The 19,371-nt window shown below is 41.7% G+C and overlaps 1 protein-coding gene across 2 annotated transcripts in view; it reads right to left on the reverse strand.

Annotated features, from left to right (window-relative positions):
* Positions 1–484: 484 nt before the first annotated feature.
* cep350 (centrosomal protein 350) overlaps positions 485–19,371 on the reverse strand; it is a 35,045-nt gene continuing 16,158 nt past the window's right edge. The window contains exons 13-38 of one of the 2 annotated variants that reach the window (XM_039812347.1): positions 18,920–19,061; positions 18,476–18,645; positions 18,137–18,323; positions 16,666–16,856; positions 16,234–16,397; positions 15,270–15,380; positions 14,897–15,037; positions 14,579–14,718; positions 14,349–14,456; positions 14,035–14,252; positions 13,578–13,792; positions 13,022–13,300; positions 12,774–12,923; positions 12,399–12,559; positions 10,204–10,326; positions 8,247–8,491; positions 7,933–8,132; positions 7,427–7,577; positions 6,717–6,877; positions 6,428–6,561; positions 6,269–6,330; positions 4,231–6,161; positions 3,151–3,675; positions 2,390–2,536; positions 1,957–2,079; positions 485–1,129 (exon numbers count right to left, since the gene is read on the reverse strand). In XM_039812347.1, coding sequence (XP_039668281.1) covers positions 959–1,129; positions 1,957–2,079; positions 2,390–2,536; positions 3,151–3,675; positions 4,231–6,161; positions 6,269–6,330; positions 6,428–6,561; positions 6,717–6,877; positions 7,427–7,577; positions 7,933–8,132; positions 8,247–8,491; positions 10,204–10,326; positions 12,399–12,559; positions 12,774–12,923; positions 13,022–13,300; positions 13,578–13,792; positions 14,035–14,252; positions 14,349–14,456; positions 14,579–14,718; positions 14,897–15,037; positions 15,270–15,380; positions 16,234–16,397; positions 16,666–16,856; positions 18,137–18,323; positions 18,476–18,645; positions 18,920–19,061 — 6,350 coding nt within the window. In that variant the 3' untranslated portion in view covers positions 485–958. The remainder of the gene's footprint in view (positions 1,130–1,956; positions 2,080–2,389; positions 2,537–3,150; positions 3,676–4,230; positions 6,162–6,268; positions 6,331–6,427; positions 6,562–6,716; positions 6,878–7,426; positions 7,578–7,932; positions 8,133–8,246; positions 8,492–10,203; positions 10,327–12,398; positions 12,560–12,773; positions 12,924–13,021; positions 13,301–13,577; positions 13,793–14,034; positions 14,253–14,348; positions 14,457–14,578; positions 14,719–14,896; positions 15,038–15,269; positions 15,381–16,233; positions 16,398–16,665; positions 16,857–18,136; positions 18,324–18,475; positions 18,646–18,919; positions 19,062–19,371) is intronic. The other variant, XM_039812348.1, reaches the window with a different exon arrangement.

Genomic DNA, 19,371 nt, shown 5'->3' on the forward strand with positions numbered 1-19,371 from the left:
CATACATATTACCCCAATTTAAAGCCAATGCATGAGGACAAAGCAAACAAGGAGTTTTTAGGGCCAAACAGTGACTGGCTGAGTCAGTCACCTGACAGACTGAGCATGTGTTGTACTTGCTAGAGACCAGACTTCAGGCAAAAAGTCTCAGAAACAAGCAAGAAGTGAGGATAGTTGCAATGTCTGTGGGTCAAAGACTTCTGCCAGTTTTTAAATTTAAGGCAGGCTTACAGACCCATTAACTAGGGGTGGATGATCACTAATCACCCAGTATGGATGTAAAACCCCTCAAATTACAGCTACAACTTTAACCTCGTAGTCATTGTTTAATTTCAATGAACTGGATTACGAAACCAACACACTGTATAGTCTTCTGCTACTACAGTCTTCTGTTACAATTTTTATATATATATATATATATATATATATATATATATATATATATATATATATATATATATATATATATATATATATATATATATATATTTTAAGATTCAATACAAAATATAACAACCTATTTTAGTTCCAAGTGGATTTTATATTACAGTCCGCTATGGATCAATCAATTTAGCAGCATTAATGGACTTTAAACGCGAACAAATGGCACAGTCCATCCTATCAAAACATCTACACATTCTCCAAATGGCATTTACAAAAAAGACCAGACCGGGAGGTGAGATCTGAGACTCTGTGGTGTTAAGCTTTAAAAAAGGCTGGATTGCTCAAGGAGGCGTTTTATGTTTAGAACAAATTATATAACCACTAGCTGATGCAAAATCCAGCAAATTAATGTCACGGAAATAATAGGAGTTGTTTAGCTGAGAGGTAATGCTGGGACTGAAGGCATCTGAGGGTTGCTGTTGGCACATCCGCTGGTCGGCTGTAGTTTACGGGGGTGGGGAAAGACTGGGATTGAGCTAGAAGTTGTAGTTTAAAAATCTAAGCAGAAAAGCTGTCAGGAGAGGGCGCTTTCTCTTTTGGCCCTCTTATCATAGATTAGCGTCAGCACATTTGCAGTGTCCTTCAGCAAAGCATCAAAGATGCTGTCTGCCAGCTGCATCTTGACAAACAGCTCATCCTCATCGTAGTTGACCCACTGGGCTTCCTCCTCATGGAGTTCCTGAACCTGACGGACAAACAAACAGTGTCAACTACTGAAGCCCAGTCACTAACGTTGTATTGCAGTGAGGAAACTGAAAAAATGTCAACCGTTATTTTAGCCAGATAAACTTCTACATACGGTAAACTGACAAAGTATTAAAGCAGGGGTGGGGAACCTTTTTCCTATCAAGGGCCATTTAAATGTTTGTAACATCCTTTTGAGGGCCACACTAAAAGGTCTTGGGCGATATAGACCAAAAATCCTATCTCTGTATATCTCAGTCTGTGATCAAAATAAGATGCAAAGACAGGGTTTCCTTAAAATAAAATATCCTAAAAATAACAATATTTAAAACAAATAGCCTATATTAAATAAACAAAGGCCTTCTCTGAGAAAGTTCCTTCAGCTGTTTTCAACAACAGTAACCGTAACACACACAGAGAGAGAGAGAGAGAAAAAAAAGAGAGAGAGAGAGAGAGAGAGAGAGAGAGAGACTCAGACAGAGTGAACGTGCGATGGACTCAAGCTTAAGATACAAAAACCTTCTCTGACCATAAAGCCGACTGTTACTGTACAGTTTTCTGGTTTATCAGTGAAGTGTCTGACCTACACTGCAGTGCATTCTCTACTCACACAGTGACGGCTGATTCCAAAAGAAAAAATGACATTTGTTTGTATTTAACTTTTAAAAACTATACAAGCAATACATGATAGTGATCTTGTATTGCTTGAACAAGTGGGTTACAAATGCCTTCTGTGTATTAGGTGTTCTGTCCTGGTGATAGAAAAATCCTGGCTGCCCTTTCAAATCATATGTACAAGAAAAGCAAACGTTTAATTTTGAGACCTACCAGAATGTGATCGACTCGGTCTCGCTTCTTTTTTCCAAATTTGAGCATCTTCTGCCAGTCAGTCTTCTGGCTATGATCTTTTGTCAGACCGTACAGTTTCAGTACTTCTGCTGAGATGAATTCCTGGGACACAATGTAAAAACATAACATATAACAATAAATACAATGTAATCAGATGTGTAAAAGGCATTGCACTGAATTTGAATTTGTAAAACTGTAAAAGGACTTTATTACTGCACTTTATAAAATGTGTTGTAAAAGAACAAAGCCAAATTGTGAAGTTTGTTTAAAGTTCCAGTCACTTTGGAAGATAAGAAACAAACCAACTATACTCCGAGTAATCTAGCTGCCTTTAAGGCAATTACAACGTTTCAGACACAAATGTAAAGTAGTGTCTCTTTCTTTTGGTGGTGACTGTACTTCAGTACTGTACCTGGATTTTGGTGAGGTCTCCTGGTGTCTTGACTCTGTGGAAAAAAGAGGACTTGACTCGACGTGGTTTGACCCACTGAGGCTGATCTGCGTTAGGGTCCTCAGCATAGATCTCCTGAAGTATCTCCCACGTCAGGTCATACACAGCCTGGGGAGTGAAAGACAGTAATGAGATACGAGTGCGTAGATATGCAACATTAACGAAAGCTGATTTTAAAACTGCAGTAGTTTCTCAGGTTGAGTAACCCTATTCTAGGTGAAGATAAGAGAGATAGTAAGTAAAAATGTCAGAAATATTTACTGCTCAGCAGCTTGAGTATTTGCATTCAAAGCATACCTTCTGACCCACTGAGGCAATATATTTCTCAGTGGCAAAGGGAGATATTGTAGTTGTAAGACAAAGGCAACTAAAAAAGCAAAGTAGTCTTGAAAACATCAAGATGCTAATCAAAGAGGAATCTGCTGAATAACAGAATCTTATCTGGCTTGTTACCTCACTGAACTCACTCAGAGTAAGTGCTGTCTTTGAGATTAAACTGCAACTACAGCTGCTGTTGGCTTAGTGTTACTGAAGACAGTTGTGTGCTAATTTGAACTAGTACGATGAGTGGGGAATGAAAAGGAAGTCGTGAAGAAGGATGTTCATTTTACTTCTCTTACAGATTGTAGTATTATACACATGCATTGCATTTTTTTCAGTGGGCTATCTGTATGTTTTTTTGTTGTTATACTTGAAACTACTTGAAAAGTTATTCTTTTCACCTTTCGGTAGCTGCGGACGCAGAGGGCCTCCTGGTCCTGGCTCATGGCCTCTATACCCAGATACTCTTGTGAAGGTTTGGGGTTTGGCAGTTGTGAAAGGATCAGTGCTCCCTCCTTCCCCAGACAAGAGCTCTCCCAGATTTCCTTAGTGGCAGCATGGACCATCTTCTCAACCTCTGTGGATGAGTGGGGCACCACCATGGCAGGCTGCTCGGGTAGTTTTGGAGGCAGGGGGAGAGGTAGCTCCGGTCTAGGTGGAGTCTTAACCTGCTGTTCCCCACCTGATGATGAGGCCAGCCCCCCCAGGGCTGGTCCAGCTGATAAGCCAGACCTCCCCAGCCTCACCTCCTCCTCTTCCTCTCTCTGTTTGAGTCTCTGCTGTTCTCTACGGGAGCTAAGGCCAAAGTCCTCATCAAACCAGTCCTGATCTTCACCCAGCTCATCTAGCAGTTCACGGCTAAGTTCCAGCTCTGCTAGTCGTTTGGCGAGCTCCTCCTGACCGCTGGCCCCCAACACCGGACTCTCCTGTTGTGAAAGAAATACAGGAAAAAGTCAATTTCATGCTCACTTCCAATTAAAGATTAGAACCTTCCATAAATATGAAGAAGTGCACCATGACATAACAAGTCCCATTATAAATCATGGTTTTACACTTTGACATAACAAGTCCCATTAAAAATCATGGTTTTACACTTTTGATCTAGTCTTTAAAGGTTTTTCTTTCTTACTGATCATTCAGACACAAAGGGTTTTCAGCAAAGAGCACCAAATTCAATAATGTCTGTCAACATCAAGTTGGACTTTGGCTGAGCACATACTGAAAACAAGGGTTCACCAGGTCAAATCAACAAGTACTGTTTGTCAGTAACTTTGGAGAGTCATTTTTGCTGTTTCCACAACACTTTTACATGTTTAAGGTTTTTGCTCACTGACCGTGACATTTTGATTCATGTGTCTTATATTAATCAGAAAATACATGGAAAGAGAATATTATTTTATTAATTAAAATATTATATGTTGAATTTATTTTTTTAATGTTTGTATTAACAGGTTACTAAAGAATCAGAAATATACACTCACTGGTCGGTTACACAGCTCTGGAGAAGACAGCTCCTCTTTTTCCGCAGGTAGGAAGAAGGGTAGACCATCTTTTTGTTGCACTGAAGAGAACCATTCTTCTTGTTCAACATTTTCACTAAACAGGTATCCATTCATCTGGTTGGCAGCTTCTATCTTCTGCTCTTTAGCCTTTTTAATTTCAGCAAACTGTGTCAAAGTGTCTTTTACAAAGTTGTTGAGGAGCTTGTCTGCAAATGTGTCCAGTAAGTCTCTGTCCTTCGGTTCTCCCTTATCATCCCTGATATCAGTGGAAAGATCAGCAGGACTAAACTGGTGTGAGTCTACCTCTTCTCTCTCAACAAGGGCAGTAATCTCCTTCAGACTCTGCTTCCCCTGGTCAATCTTGTCCATGTCGGAGATGAGGAGGGTGGTTGGTGAATCTTCGAAATCCAACATTATGTCCCTAGTGTTGCCATTAGAAATGGGATGCTTAGATTCGTTGTGATGCTGTAAATTGAGGTGGGATCCGATCTTGTGAACAGACTCTTCTGTTACCTTGTTATCTCCAGACTCACAGACCTTATTAGATGTTTGATCATTTTCACTCTTCAGATTTCCTTGCTTTTGGGATTTGTGCTCCTCTGTTTTACGTTTTCCCCCATCTTTATCTGACAGACCATCACAGAATGAGTCCTCATCCTCCGTGGTGTCTGTGTAGATCTCAAACTTGTCTGGCAGGTGTGTGATCTTGTCTGGAGGAGCAAAGATACCGTGGCTCTCATCACACTTGAAGTATACTACCCCATCATAAGTGCCGTTGTTGCTCCCCTCAGACTTATCCAACTCCACACCAGCCCAGAAACCATTAGCAAAGCTTGTTGGACCTTTAAATCTCAGAGTGCCAGGCTGAACACTACCAACGAGAACCCGATCTCCGATGTTAAAACTTGGCATTTCATCTATAACAGGAGAGAGAGGGGTATGCAAAGGAGAGATGGGTGGCGAGTGGCTGGAATGAACAACATCCTTGCTGTCATGCTTGGAGTCTTCTGTGTGGTTATGAAGATCAAGCAGTCTCCCAGATTGGTAGCTAGCTCCACTAGTCCCTGAATGGTGACTCAGTTCTTCAGATATTTCCTCGTCTACCTCTTCATCCTGGCTGTCATACGGTGTGGCTCTGCTAGGGGAGTCCTTTCTCAAACCCTTGATCTCGGTAGGGTCAACTGAGATTTGAGAGGCAGGCTTGGAACTAGGATGCTCCTCCCTGGGGGAAGAATCTGCTGAAGACTCAAAGTCCTCATGATAACCATCTGCTATGGGAGAAGAGATCTCGACATCCTTTATTGGCACCCCCTTCTTTGAAGAGGCGGCCACCAAGTCAGGAGAGCAGGAATGCTCACTGGACGCAGAGCTATAGCTTAAAGGAGGTGACGTTTTGAGGTCCATTGCAGCTGAATGTGACTTACTAGAGGAAATAAGATTAGATTTTTCAGCTTCCTCAGCTTCAGATGTTTCCCTTTTCTTTATTTCTGTATCTTGTTCTAGGCTAACAGATGGTGAATATCGATGTTCTTCACTCATGGAAGAAGAAACATGTTTAGATGCAGAAAGCTTCTCTTGGGAGTCAAGTCTGTCTTCTTTCTCTAGTTTGAGAAGACGTTCAGAATGTTGATCCTCAAATGTGGAGCTTACTTCCACCTCCAGCTCTTCCTGAATGTCAGATCTTTGATAAGAGACAATGTTCTCATCCCCAGACTCAACTATCTGTGCATGGGCTTCCTTAGAGGAAGGTCTTAAAAGACCCCCTATGGCCTGGCTGCTCTTCGGTCCTGAGGGCGGACACTCTGGACTGTCATATACTGGGGATGTGGTGACTGTTGGTGCGTCGTCTATATCAGACAATTCTTCAGGCACTGAGGTGGATCTACTAAGATCAGGTTGAGGAAGGGCATCTGTCATAATAGGAAAGGGTCACATTATTATTGGAACATCATTGATCATCAAAACACTTTTTTTAAAACTTAATGTATGTATTAGTTATGATGAGTGAACAACTCACTGCGACCTAATGAAGCATCATTTGGAGTCCTTTCAGATTCAGAGATTTTACTTGTTTCTGACCTGAGAAAGAAGGATTTGCTTTCAATTGAACACCAATATTTTCTAACTTATATTACAGTATAAGATATGTTGTCATGTTTACAGCTGTATCTGGTACCTGTGAGAAAGTGGTTTAATACTGGACTGCTCTGCGATTGAGGTGGAATCTTTGACCTGGGACTGCGTATCAGGTGTTGAGTCTGGCTCCTTGTTCAGTTCTGCCTTAGTTTTCTCGATGAAGTTGTTATAGCTCTGAAATGAAAACGAGAGAATAACAATTATGCAGAAATCTGCTTAGACAGTGCATGGATAAACACACATTAACAAAAACATAATCATCCAAGTTTTGACATTTGAACATTCAAACAACCATCTAAAAGCCCCGAGGCACACTTGCACACATTTACCTCCAGTTGCTTCAGTAGGCTGGCCTCCTGTGCCTTCAGGCGCTCCTTGTTCCTCTTCTTCTGCTCCTTCTTCAGCTGGTAGGCCATAAACTTTCGTTTTCTGAGTTCTTCTTTCAGGGCCTTGATACGGCTCTCTATGTCACTCTGGTCTGAAATGGGTTCTGAAGGCAAATTTTGATGATAAATCACAGTTAGAATGTGAAACCAGTGCCAGATCTCTGATTAGCAGAGGGTAATCCAACTTCGTGCCCACTCAATCTTAAACCCAATTCTTTGGAGATTAGTGTACATTTTCTTTACTAAGAATGTGTTAGGTTCATTTTTGTGCATGCTGTATTGGCTTGTACCCAATGACTCAATTACAAAGATTAAAGGTTAAAATAGTGGCCTGAAAATGAATGCAACACATTTAGCTACAATACTGGGCCAGAAAAACTGTCTTTGCTTGTGCAGTAACTAAGTCCAATGCAATGTGTTCTCTCCTCTTTTCACACAGCTAAGCAGGTTAGGTATCAGGGAAGTGCTTGCATAATGTATTCCTGGCAGCATCACATTATGCCTGACTACACAGCGCCAGCAATATAGCTGCATAACGTCCAATCTCTCCTCTTTGCCCCTTCTATATTCTCTGAGAACTACCAGGAACTATTAGAATCCCCCAAAAATATTACACATTCAGTGTATGTATGTTGAATTATTGGGGAACTCACCAGTCTGCATGGGTACGGGGGATTCAGTTGGCTGAGTGTGGGCATGGTTGGCGGTCCGGGAAGAGGAGCAAAGCTGCATCTTGGTTTTGCTGCTTCTATCTGAAGGAGAGGCAGCAGAGCTGTGGCTGCCTTTAAGTGGAGACTGGAGAGACTAAACAAAAGGAGGAGGAGCGGAAGAGAAAGGAATATTACTTCAGGATATAACAACACAGTCGGATTGACTAATAGAGGCATGCCTGGATTAATATTTTACATGCGCGATAAACTAACAAATTGCACGTCCCTCACGCAACATAAAACTTTATATTTTCAATAGAATCTAAACTTAATTCTATGGGATGAAGTTGACTGAAGCCTGGTCACTGTAGCATACTTCACTCTCTCAGACACGTGAGGTCAGTTTTAGAGTAGATATATTTAGACTCAAAATTAACTCAGCTATCATCAAAGAGATGGGACTAAACACTGAAATATTAAAAAGGAAAGAAAACCACACTTATGCCTACTTGTTTGCTAGGCGACCGGGAAGCTGAAGTGAAGTCCTGGGTGTAATTCGCAGGGCTGCTCTGCACAGAGGCCAAAGGTGTTTCAGGGATTGACGCAGGTTGTACTGAAGATGGGCTTCCGGGTTGCTGGGACCCCAGTCCCTCTGTGTGTATACTGGACTCAGGTGTCACTGAGGAACAGTCGCCTTCACTCACATAGTCTGAAAACATGTAAAACCGATAAACATGAGGTCATTTTTTGTAAGTCCAGCTACATTATGACCTGATTTTGACTTTAAACCTGGCAAAGCACAGCTAGGATCCTGTTGCTTCACCTTTCTCACTGTCAGTTCTGGGCTCTGAGCTTCGATGGTGGCTGGGGCTGGGGCTAATGTCGGGGAGCTCCTTTTCCTGACCCTCTGCCTTGTCCCGAGGTGTTTGTCTGTCCCAAACAGCCAGGGCCTCCTTTTCCATCCTACGGACCTCTGCCTCCTCCTGGTCCAGACGCTGTTTCCACTGCAGCAGCTCCTCGGCATGGTGACGCCTTTGCATAAGCTGCTGCTCCCGCTTTGTCAGAAACCTGGGGAAGGGGATGGTAAGAATGAAGGGAAAAAAAGAATGGGGAGATGAGGAAGGAGTCGAGGAAGAGATGATGTTGAGAAGAAAGGTGAGGAAATGGAGAAATGAGGGAAGAGACAGGAAAAAGATGGGTGGTGAGGGATAAGGTAAGGTGGCAGTGAAGGGGGAGAAAAGAGAAGTTTGACAAAGGCATTTAGCGTAAGGAATGTTAAACATGACATCGCAAAAGCAAGCAGACCCAAATCACCTGGACATCCAGTTATCACTTCAAACTCACCTCAAAGCTCTGTCAAAACACACACATACACACCCAATACATGCTTTACTTATTTCTTTCCCTGGAATAATCATCCAAATGAAGAAGTGTAAAAGCACCCAATAAATAAACAAGCACAAAGTAATGACGTGTCACTCAGGAGCAAAGGAGAGCAGGAAAATAACCGTGAAGATGTCAAGATTCATGCATCAGACTGAACGCTGCATGGGTGCAGTCACACACACACACACACACCTCTAACAGTTACACGAAGAAGAAAAAAATCTAAACAAAGGCAGTTACATCTTTATGAATGCATCTCTTCAGTAGAAAAATGGGGATAAGGAGACTTAAACACAACAGCTTTTTTTGTCTTGTAAAGCCAACAGAATTTGTAATTCTAAAATCCAACTTACGCTAAGTCACTTATACATTCATATATCTGTAGATGCCTATCAGTCAAGTGCAGTCAGGTATAGCTGTTGTGTAATGTGGTACCCCACAGCTATGGGTGCCATTACAGTGCAGTATTATTTAGCCTTGATCTAATTTAGAGGCCTTTCGCTTGACTTAATATATACTGATGACAGACCAGATACTGAAGAACCAGACGGTGGGAGGGGGGGTTCTTTTAGTGCCTTTCCAAACTCCATTACAGCCAATGGCCATCTGTACTTATTATCCAATTCTATGCAACAGTTACCTAATAAAGAGGGCTAGTTAAGATTTACTGGGATCATTAAAGAGATAGATAGATAGATAGATAGATATCTCTGGTCTGTTCTCTGCAAACCTCCTTTACTTCCATGTCATAGTGTGGTTTAATCTTAAAACATTTTGTATCAACGACTGGGCTGGAGCTGACCAGCCAGCAGCCACAATATGAAGGACATCGAAGATAAATGCACTGCAACATTCATTCCAAGAGGTAAGAAAAAAAAAAAAGAAAGCGGGAAAGAGTCACACATTTAACGCAACAAAAATCTGTGAAATCCCAGTGTTGAGTCTGAGATTCCTATCCAACAAGGAAGGCTCCTATTAAAATTAACACAACCTTTATCATTTATGAAACAACATTTATATCCCCTCTAATATTCTCAATGTAACCACTTTGTTTTTTTGTTTAAAATTGCTCCACAACCATACAGCTTTAATGCACACAGTAATGGCAATAAATTTGCAAAAAAATAAATGATACTGAAAGTGAAGTTGTCAAAAGGTTAGGTTATTTCAGCGAGGTAGCCTTCCTTGGGCACTTTTCAAGCTTTTACTCAAACTCTTCCCCACACATATTCCATCCTGGAAACAATCCAACACAATCAGTCATCATTCACCATCCCACCCCTACAAGGTCCCAGTGCCAGTAGATGAACACAAGCATGTTCCATGGGGTGGGGTGAGGCAGGGCAGGGCTAGGTGGAGGTGCTGGGGAAGAGGTAGATAGCACTATACAGTACCTGACCAAATGGTTGTAGATAAAGAGCTGGAATTTAGGGTGAAGGTTGGGAAGACGGACACTGAGGGAGGCCCAGTGGTGGGCCGTGAACACAGAGAAGAAGTAGTGGACAGGAGAACAGTGTCTACAACACATATGCACGCAACAGACAAAGTCACACAAACATGGGTATGGAAACAAACAACACACAATGTACAGTAAGGAGGAAAAACATAAAAAAACACAAGAGAAGTAAAAGGCAAAAGACAAGTAGAGAGAAAGGGAGAGAGAAGAGTGATATGAGCACATGTGGTTTGATTGCACCCAATGTGTCAGTCTGCCAGGTTTCTGTTAGAATATGGCTACCTTTAAATGACTATGTTTTGGGAGAACATAAACATTTTAGCTAGCTTTTGGGCATCAAGCGTGGGGGGTTGGTTGGGGGTATGATCACTGCCAAACCTGCTTATGGAGGGGGTTAAATGATTGAGTTATCAGTAACCCTGATTATTAAGAAAATAACAGTGTGCGGTAACAATTACAGCCTTAGATGAAGTGATTACAACTTAGTGTTTAGTGTGTTATGTCAAGATGAATATATAGCATACATTTGCTTTGGCTTTGATCAACAGCAGGACAGTGGTAATAGAGAATGACAGAGGAAAAGGAAGAAACAATAGTTTAATTAAATGGCAAGCAAGCAAGCCAGTAAATGCATGATCAGACACAAATATCTAAACACTTTTATGTTGTTATGGTTTTTGTTGTTAGATCCTCTTAACTGTTGTATTTTGCAGTGATCTAAACCTAATTGTGGTGATTTTGAACTTCATAATGTATCAACATTGTGTTGCTAGTACACATTTAAACAAACCTACACCTAAACCTAAGACTTATAGCCAAGTTATAAATCCTAAACTCGAGAAGAATTAACCCACTTGTTGGAACTACCCAGTCATGAGAGACTCTACAATCACCTGACCAAAGCTGTTGGCCAAGTGTAAAACCTTGGAGGACAAACAGGAACTCCAAGCAAGGGAGTGGGTGTATTAAAAATGATGGAATGCACAACCAATATATAAGAAAAACATCTTATCTTTAAAAGAATCTTGCCTCTGCAATTGAAAGGTGCAGTATCAAAATTACAGTGTTACAATTACTTAAGACTGTAATATTGTCTGATGTTCTTGCTTTAAAACATTTGTTGAAGACTGCAACAGATAACTCTTAAGACTTCACTCTTAGCACACATTATTCTACCAATATGGTTACAGTTGTACAACTCTCAAGTTAAGAGGGTTACTGTAGCAAAGGGTTAGGGATTCCTATCTAGTTTAGACAGAAGAACCACATGGAGCATGCTTATTTTCACATCCACAGCATTTTAGACAGCAAAAGAAAGATGGCATGCACTGATTAGTTTTCATTAGTTCAGTGGCTAGTTAAGGTAAAGACCCTATGTCTACAATTAGAAGATTTGGTATGGTCAAGGTAGAATAATAATAAAAAAAATAAAAAAAAGACACCATCGCAAACAGCACACTGCCACACTTAATGCAGAGCCACGTAGTTGTAAAACACATCTAAACCAAGCTTTCCAAATTTTAAAAAACGCCTCACTGCAGGCTAAGGCCCCGATCAGACGAAGGGCGGCTTGTTGTAATACTTTACAAAGAGAGTGAAGTGTTTTGCTCACTACTTGTCCGTTGTTAAGTGCCTCGCATGTTTTTGCTGGAGTGCCCTGAACTCCTCGAGTTGAAAAAACTTGATTTTAGAGCGGGAAAAAAGCCTGACGTCATTTAAATTCACAGCAAAATAACGGTTGGCTCAGGACGGATTACTCGATGGTTGCCTAGCAAGAATAACAAAAAAATGCAACTGGTCTGATTGGGGCATCTTTTAGGCAGTGCAGTGCACCTCGTGTTTTGCAACCTGCAAATGCACCCAGTCTGATCGCGACCAAAGTGTAAATTGTGCAATGGTGTTATGCAAAAAAAGTGTGTATTAACAAATACTATGGGTTAAAGAAAACTGTGATCAGTAACTATTTTTACAAGCACAAAAGAAGCAAAACCTTAAGGGGAAAGGCAGCAGGACACTTATGGAGTAAGCACTGTTAAAAACACTGATAAGGGAGCATGACTTCTGATAATTCACTCGTCAAATTGGCAGAAAGCAGAGAACCCATTTACTATATGAAAAATTAAAAGTATTTACTTCTCATCCATGTGAGAGCGCATCTTCTTGAGCTTCTGCATGATGCTGCTGGTCTCACTTCCAGAGACGGAGAGCGAGGGAGAGGGGCTGCGGATATCTTCAGCATGTCTCATGTTGGAAGAGGCTGCCTCGGACACAGGGGTTTCTGACACAGGAGTCTCCTGGAGGATGGATACATGGACATGCAGACAGGCCAAGTATTAGCAAAGCCAATTAAAAAAAAGCTTAGGAACATGGTAGCATGTTCTACAGTTATAAAGCTTTTCTTTCGTGATTCCATTAAGATTCGACTTCTGTAGAACAAACAAAACTGAAATGTTTAACTGTTCCTCTGTATAGGCTGTGAAGGTGACAAGTGACTGTTGCACTACTCACAGGTGGCGTTTCACCCCCAGCACACTTGAGACGCTCCTTAAGTCTAAATGTAGAGTTTCTCATCCGCTCAATCTCCTCCTGCTGCTTCAGCAACAGCTGCCTTTCCTTCCTGGCTGCTTTGTTGGCCTCCTGAAGTCGCTTGATCTCAGCCTATGAACATGAGTGGGAGAGAAGGTTGGTTGGTTAAGATCACAGTATACCCCAAAACTCAGTTGTCACAATGTCAATATATTTCCACCCCTATGTACCTGTTCCTGCTGTAGTTTCATCAGAAGGCCCCTCTGCTTCTTCCTGATGGGTGGCATTTTGTCATCCTCTCCCTTGTCCCTCAGCCTCTTTTTCTGGTGCTCGAGCCAGGCTAGCTCAGTTCTGGTCTTCTCTTTGACAGCTTTCTGGCGAAGATGCAGCAGAGAGCTCTGATGCTGCAGTCTTACCTCCTCGTCCTTCATGTACTGACGCACCATGTCCATCGTGAACTGGGAAAAGCTATCCTGTCCGCTAGAAAAGGCCATGTTTGCATCCTGAGACTGCAGGAGAACAAAGATTGGAGTGGCACAAAAGTTGAATGGAAAGGAGATTAAAGGGGTGTAGATAATAACAAGTAATTATGTATGAGAGGACAAAAGAGACACAAACCACATGCTCAACAAGGTACATCCAGGCAACAACAAAAAAAAAAATCAAATAGTCACACTTTTAAAAAAAGGACAAATCGTCAGTAGTCACACCTACCTTCCATTGTCAACAACTGACTCTTAAAGATATGCATTGGCAAATGTTTGTATGACTACACTGCCTTCTCACCTTTAAGATATTGTGTGCCCCTGAAACCAATGTTGTGTCGCGATTGGCTCCATCATCCTCTGATTCCTCATGGTGGCGGGACTTCTTCTCCATAGTTCCACGGCGGTGAGCCTCAGACGGCAGCAGAGAGCGGAAGGAGCGCTCTTCTATCTCATCCTCCGTCATGGACTCATCAAACTTGAGAGAGTACTCTGTTGCCACTGACGTACTGTCTCCTGGGGGGCCAAAAATAAGAGCGGTTCAGTGTTAAGTGTCATTTTTAGGTGCTTTGTGCATACAGTTTTGGCTTCAGTACAAATTAAATGACGGCAACGAAGTTTTCACATTTTCTCTGACAGTGGTGGTGATACTTATGTAACAGCAGCCCCAGCCAGTTGAATGCATACTAAGAAAATACTGGTGTGTGTAACATGAAAAAAAGCATGTTAAATTAAGAGGTGTGCTTGCCATCAGATACCTTTCTCATCCACTACAGAGGGGATGCTGTCACTGCAGAGGGAATAATTTGCTGCTGTAAGAACTTCCTCCTCTATGGAGCTGTTGCCTGCTTCCCTCTCCGTCCGCTCTTTAGCTCCTCCCTTCCTCAATTTCCCCTCTACTGCTTCTTTTTTTGTCCGTTCTCTGGGGTCTGTTGAGGCATGCGACGGGCTATGGTGGCTGCTAGAGTCTGGTCCACTGAGAAAAGTGACAGATTTAGTGTATATTTAGATTTCTCTTCCATAAAAAAAACAAAACAGAGAAACTTGTGCTACAGAGAGGCCTGAGTGGTACCTGAGGTTGGGTCTTCTGAAGGATAGAGAGTCAGAGTGGCTGAGGCTGTTCAGCGAAGACAGCGGTTCCTCTGGCCTGGTCCTTCTGCTTGACACCTCACTAGGGAAGCTGTAAGAGAGCATGCAGAAGAGATTTAAGAAACATTTAGCACAGATACTAAGTTTAAAATGAAAGACTGTATGCAGTGTAAATGATCAAAAACTCTTTCACAAAAGGTGTTTTTAGTTTACCTGTCAGAGTCATTTTTTTCCTGTAGCTGTTTTAAATAGGAGCTCTGCTGTTCTTCCCGCTTGTCCAAAATGGAGGACTCAGAAACAGCAGGGGGGGCAACCAAAGCTCCTGCTATCTGGGACCGTGCCAATTCTGTCATCTGACAAGACAAGGACATACATACATACATACCAAATGTTTGATTTGACGAATCTTACAGCGGATATTATACTTTCTTCCTCTGCATGGATAGTTATTTCTTTACTGAAACTCAACAATCAATCAGCTTTTGTTACAAAATGAAGACACAGGCTTTTTTCCAGGCAGAGATTGCTAACCTCTTTGATGTGTCGGGCAGTGTCGGCTGTGTACCGTGCTGCCTCGGCCTGTTGACTCATCATCTTCGTAGTTGCCTCCTGGAGGCCCTCCAAGGTCTCTTTTTGATTTGCAGCCAAGTTTTCCTGCAGTTCTATATGAGCCTGGACAAAAGCAAGCATGGATACAACACACAGAAAAAAAGCACACATATCTTAGAATTAAAAAAGGTGAAGAAGCAAATACTAAAGCTATCATCTATAAATGCACATATATTTTGTTTGTAAGAGTAAACTAACTGATGAACTGTACATGTATGCCTGCGTGTGTGTGTGTGTGTGTGTGTGTGTGTGTGTGTGTGTGTGTGTGTGTGTGTGTGTGTGTGTGTAGTTATACCCTGGCCACTCTCTGCCTGTTTTCTTCCAGCTGTAGCTGTGTCTCCAGGGCTTCCCTTTCAGCCTTGATCTTTAGCTCATAGAGATCACGCTCATGGCACTGCTGCCTGGCCTGCAGGGTCAAAGTTCAGAGAGCAGGTCAATACAGTGAATCAATGCAGACATTAGTGAGGTAGTAAGTCACTGAAATGTATAGAGGCCAAAAAAGATCTTGAAGTATTTATCACGTACATTTTATGCAGCGACAATTAGAGTCCCTGATAAATAAAACATTGGGAATGACTTAACTATGTGTAATTCCTATTTTTATTGTACATTATATAAAATGTAGATGTTGTAACTTGTACATAAAGACACAGCTTAAGAATATGTGCTGTCTTACAATAATCCAAATATTAAGCTAGATTAAAAAAAAAAGTCAAATCATCACTGTGTCAACCAAAAACAGAATTAAGGAAGGTGAGGATAATTTTATATTTATTGTTCAACATTAATTTATGTTAAAGGGGCGCTATGCAGTTTTGGCCATTTCTTTCTTTCGCTTTTTGCTCGCAGGTTTCTCTATAGAGCTCCCCCTACTAACCTGACTCCGCCAGATGGATTGCTTCGCATTTGCTCGGCAAATCGCTACCTTGTTCTTATAGCTAGCCGGTTCCTGTATGTGTGCAGTGAAGCAATTTGTTACATCACGAGACCTGATATCACGCGATACTTCCTGACTCTGAGGCCGCTGGCTTGCCAGCCGAAAGTTGCAAGGGTGGTTTTTCCACTCACAGGAGACAACCATCATTCAACCCGAAAAAAGTCATATAACCATTCCAATGACTCTGAAGCTGTTCAATTAAGGTAAATTAAGCTAAAGAAAACTGCATAGTTCCCCTTCAACACTTTAGACATGGCTAAATATACTCTGTGTAGTCCTGATCTACAGTCTTGTTACTCTCAGCAACAAAACCCTTCTTCACCTTGAGCATCTGAGCCAATGTCACGCTCTCCTGCTGAGCCATGGACACACCCATCACCCTCTCCACGTCGCCCAGCTGTCGGACTGACTCCTCAATGGACTCCAGGTACTGGAGCTCTGCTGCCATACGCTGCTGCAAGACAGCAGGTGAATATTGTAGTTCACCTGGAAGAAAGGAAGGGCAGATAGGGTGAGAGAGAGATTTATAAAAAGGGGATGTTGGTGTGTCAGACCTTTTCTGTCTTCATCTTAACAGTTGTGACTTCAGTTAAAAGTACGTTCTGTCTTGAAAGCTTTTTTATATATGGCCCAGCTGAAATCATATTTCTTAAACCCCATGGTGCATGTTATCCAAATTATTTTAATAAAGCTCTGCTTCACATAATATTTGTCCTTTTTGTTTTCATATTATATTAATATGAGTTTTATTTACCGGTGGTCTTGGTCTCTGCTCTACCACTGCGAGCTGTGGTGCCTGTGTTTGGATAATTTGCCTCCAGAGAGCCACTTCTCCCAGGCTCACTGGGACAGTCTGCTCCTGGAGGAGATCCAGGGTATGGAGAGCCAGACAGAGAAGACGGTTTGGGCCTGGCTGCTGTAGACTTCTTACTGTCAAGTCCCAAACTACAAATATAATTAGAAAAAAAAAGAAATAAAAAAAAAGGTCAGATACATAGCTAATGAAAGATCAATTACTTATGTGAAACCAGACAACATCTCTTCTGAGGTGGATATGTTTGTAGCATTCATGTTGATGGGCTTTGGTGCATGGGTATCAGACATAAATGTATGACTATTTAAGGGGTTTTAAAAACCATATAGATTCAGTACTACAGATTATTTTATTGTTTTCTACAACTAAATCTAAAATAGGGGTTTAACTCACACACAAGAAAACAGGATGTAACAAGCTTTGCAAAGTGATACAGAAAGAGGGGGCCTCTCGTCCTGCAAACCCTACAACTGACTGAGGCAGCATGACCCTGCTGTGAGAGGCCCAGACTATGAATGGCTATATTGTGCTGCTCAGGGATTACTATAGGCCATGGATGAGGTCTGAAGAGAACAAAATACACTCTACTTCTCAATTAAGGATAGTAGACCGTGGCAACTTTTTTCTCCAAGAATAAGAATCAGACTTGAATTCATATATTATAACACAACAATATTACCATGATCTCAATGATAAAACAGTTAGCTGTCATAACAGAAACAGATATAAATGCAATTTTCCCAAAGATTACATAAATTATTTTGAACCGTAGTGATGCATGTGCTGTTACTAACGAAATAAAAGAAACAATAAGTCTCCACAAAAGTTAAACAACAACCTGCTACGTAAATGGTGCTGAGAAGAACACTTGAACATCTTGCCTTTATTGTGTAAAACACAATCTGCAGGAATCTGCCACCTGGGCTTTAGAGTACCATTAGAAGGCTCAAATATCTCTACTGTGCACTGAGATTTAAAAAAAAAAACTATCCTTTTCCTTTGGCTGCAGGCCCACGCTGTGGTGAAGCTGGCTGACCCGACCAACCACCCTGCAGGCCCCCAAAACAAAACAGCCACCGTTTTCGGTCTGGGTCAAACTGCAGACTCCTCCTGAATAAGTAAGCGAATAGCACCACTACTCTTCTCTCAAAGAAGTGTTGCACTAAAGGTTATAGAAAACCAGGATGAAGAAAACACCAGAGACAACCGGATGTGTGGGTAATTCAAACTTGTGGAAACACCATTCACAATTCATTCACCTCTCCGATACCAATGCACAAATGTCTCTTAAATTTGATATCTTAGAGATGCTTTCAACTGCAACACACTCAAAGTGAAACCTTGCAGGTGGAAAGCTTTACAGCACCCGACTAAACCATCCTCTTTAATATAGTCTGATGAAGATCGTTACCTTTGGTGAGAAAGCCCTGACGTTTCCCCTATAGTGTCATTAGAGTGGACACTCTTCGCCTGGCTGTGGACGGAGCTTTTGTCTGAGCCCCTCTTCCTGGAGTCAGAGGATAATGCCTCTGAGGGAGGTGAGCAGGAGCTCCTTTGCTCTTCTACCAGGGTGGCATCACTCTGGTCTGATGCTGTGCCTGCAGAGGAATGGAGTAGTTACTGTATATTCTGCAGCAGAGGGACTTCAAAAACACAGTATTTGACCATACAGAGACCATTTCCTTTATTTTATTTTAAATTTAAAAAAAATGAGCTGTCCAATAAATTATGCTAAATGAATGATTCTCACCTCTTTTTCTGTTGGAGCGCTTGGAGAAGGGTGAGGAGCCAGATGCTGAACCAGGGGAAAGATGCGGTGAGTGACTAGATGACTGAAAGGATGAATGGTGAGAATTGATGCCTCCTGTACTTTTGTCATAAGGAGACCTCCTCATCAGCTCCTCAAAATGACTGTTCACACTGACAGAGAGAGTAGAAAGTTGTATTATCAATCAGTTTTTAAATAAAATTCAGGATCTGTGACACAACACAAAAACATTATGTCTAGTGTACAGGGGATAAACAGCAGAGTTAATCTTACTGAGTGTTCATTCTAAGAAACCTGCTTAATTCAAGAATACAAAGGGGGATTGCTGTCTGAAAGGGCTACATGAGCTTTCTATTTGTGGGACATGAATGCCATCCAGTGGTCACTTTAAAAACTAACATCCACTCTTTTTTTTTTTTTTCTTACCTGCGTGAATTGGAGCTTCTCCTTAACTGGCCACTGGCTCTGCTGCCATGTGATGACACAAAGTCATCTTCATAGACGGCTGCATCTACGGGGCCATTCCCAGAGTGTATAGAATGGGCAGAGGGAGAGTTCCTCTCACTCACTACAGGACAAAGTGGTGATGGAACAGACAGAAGAGAAATATTTAGGATCTCGCCCAAGACTGTCAGTATGAACAGTAGGAATGCTAGTTACTATGACAAACATTCTGTGTAGCTCTTGTGGTTACATATTTATTAGAGGTTTACCTATAGACACTCCGTAACGACAACATTCTCACCATTTCTCATCAGACAGGACACACACTTATGTCTCATCACCTATCACCTACTTTTGCAAGGTTTGCCGAAGGAAAGAACTAAGCCGTGTGGTGACGACTGCATTGAAAAAGAACTAAAGCTTCTGTAATTATG

The sequence above is a fragment of the Perca fluviatilis genome, chromosome 9, assembly GCF_010015445.1.
Source record: "Perca fluviatilis chromosome 9, GENO_Pfluv_1.0, whole genome shotgun sequence".
In the NCBI taxonomy this organism is placed as follows: domain Eukaryota; kingdom Metazoa; phylum Chordata; class Actinopteri; order Perciformes; family Percidae; genus Perca; species Perca fluviatilis.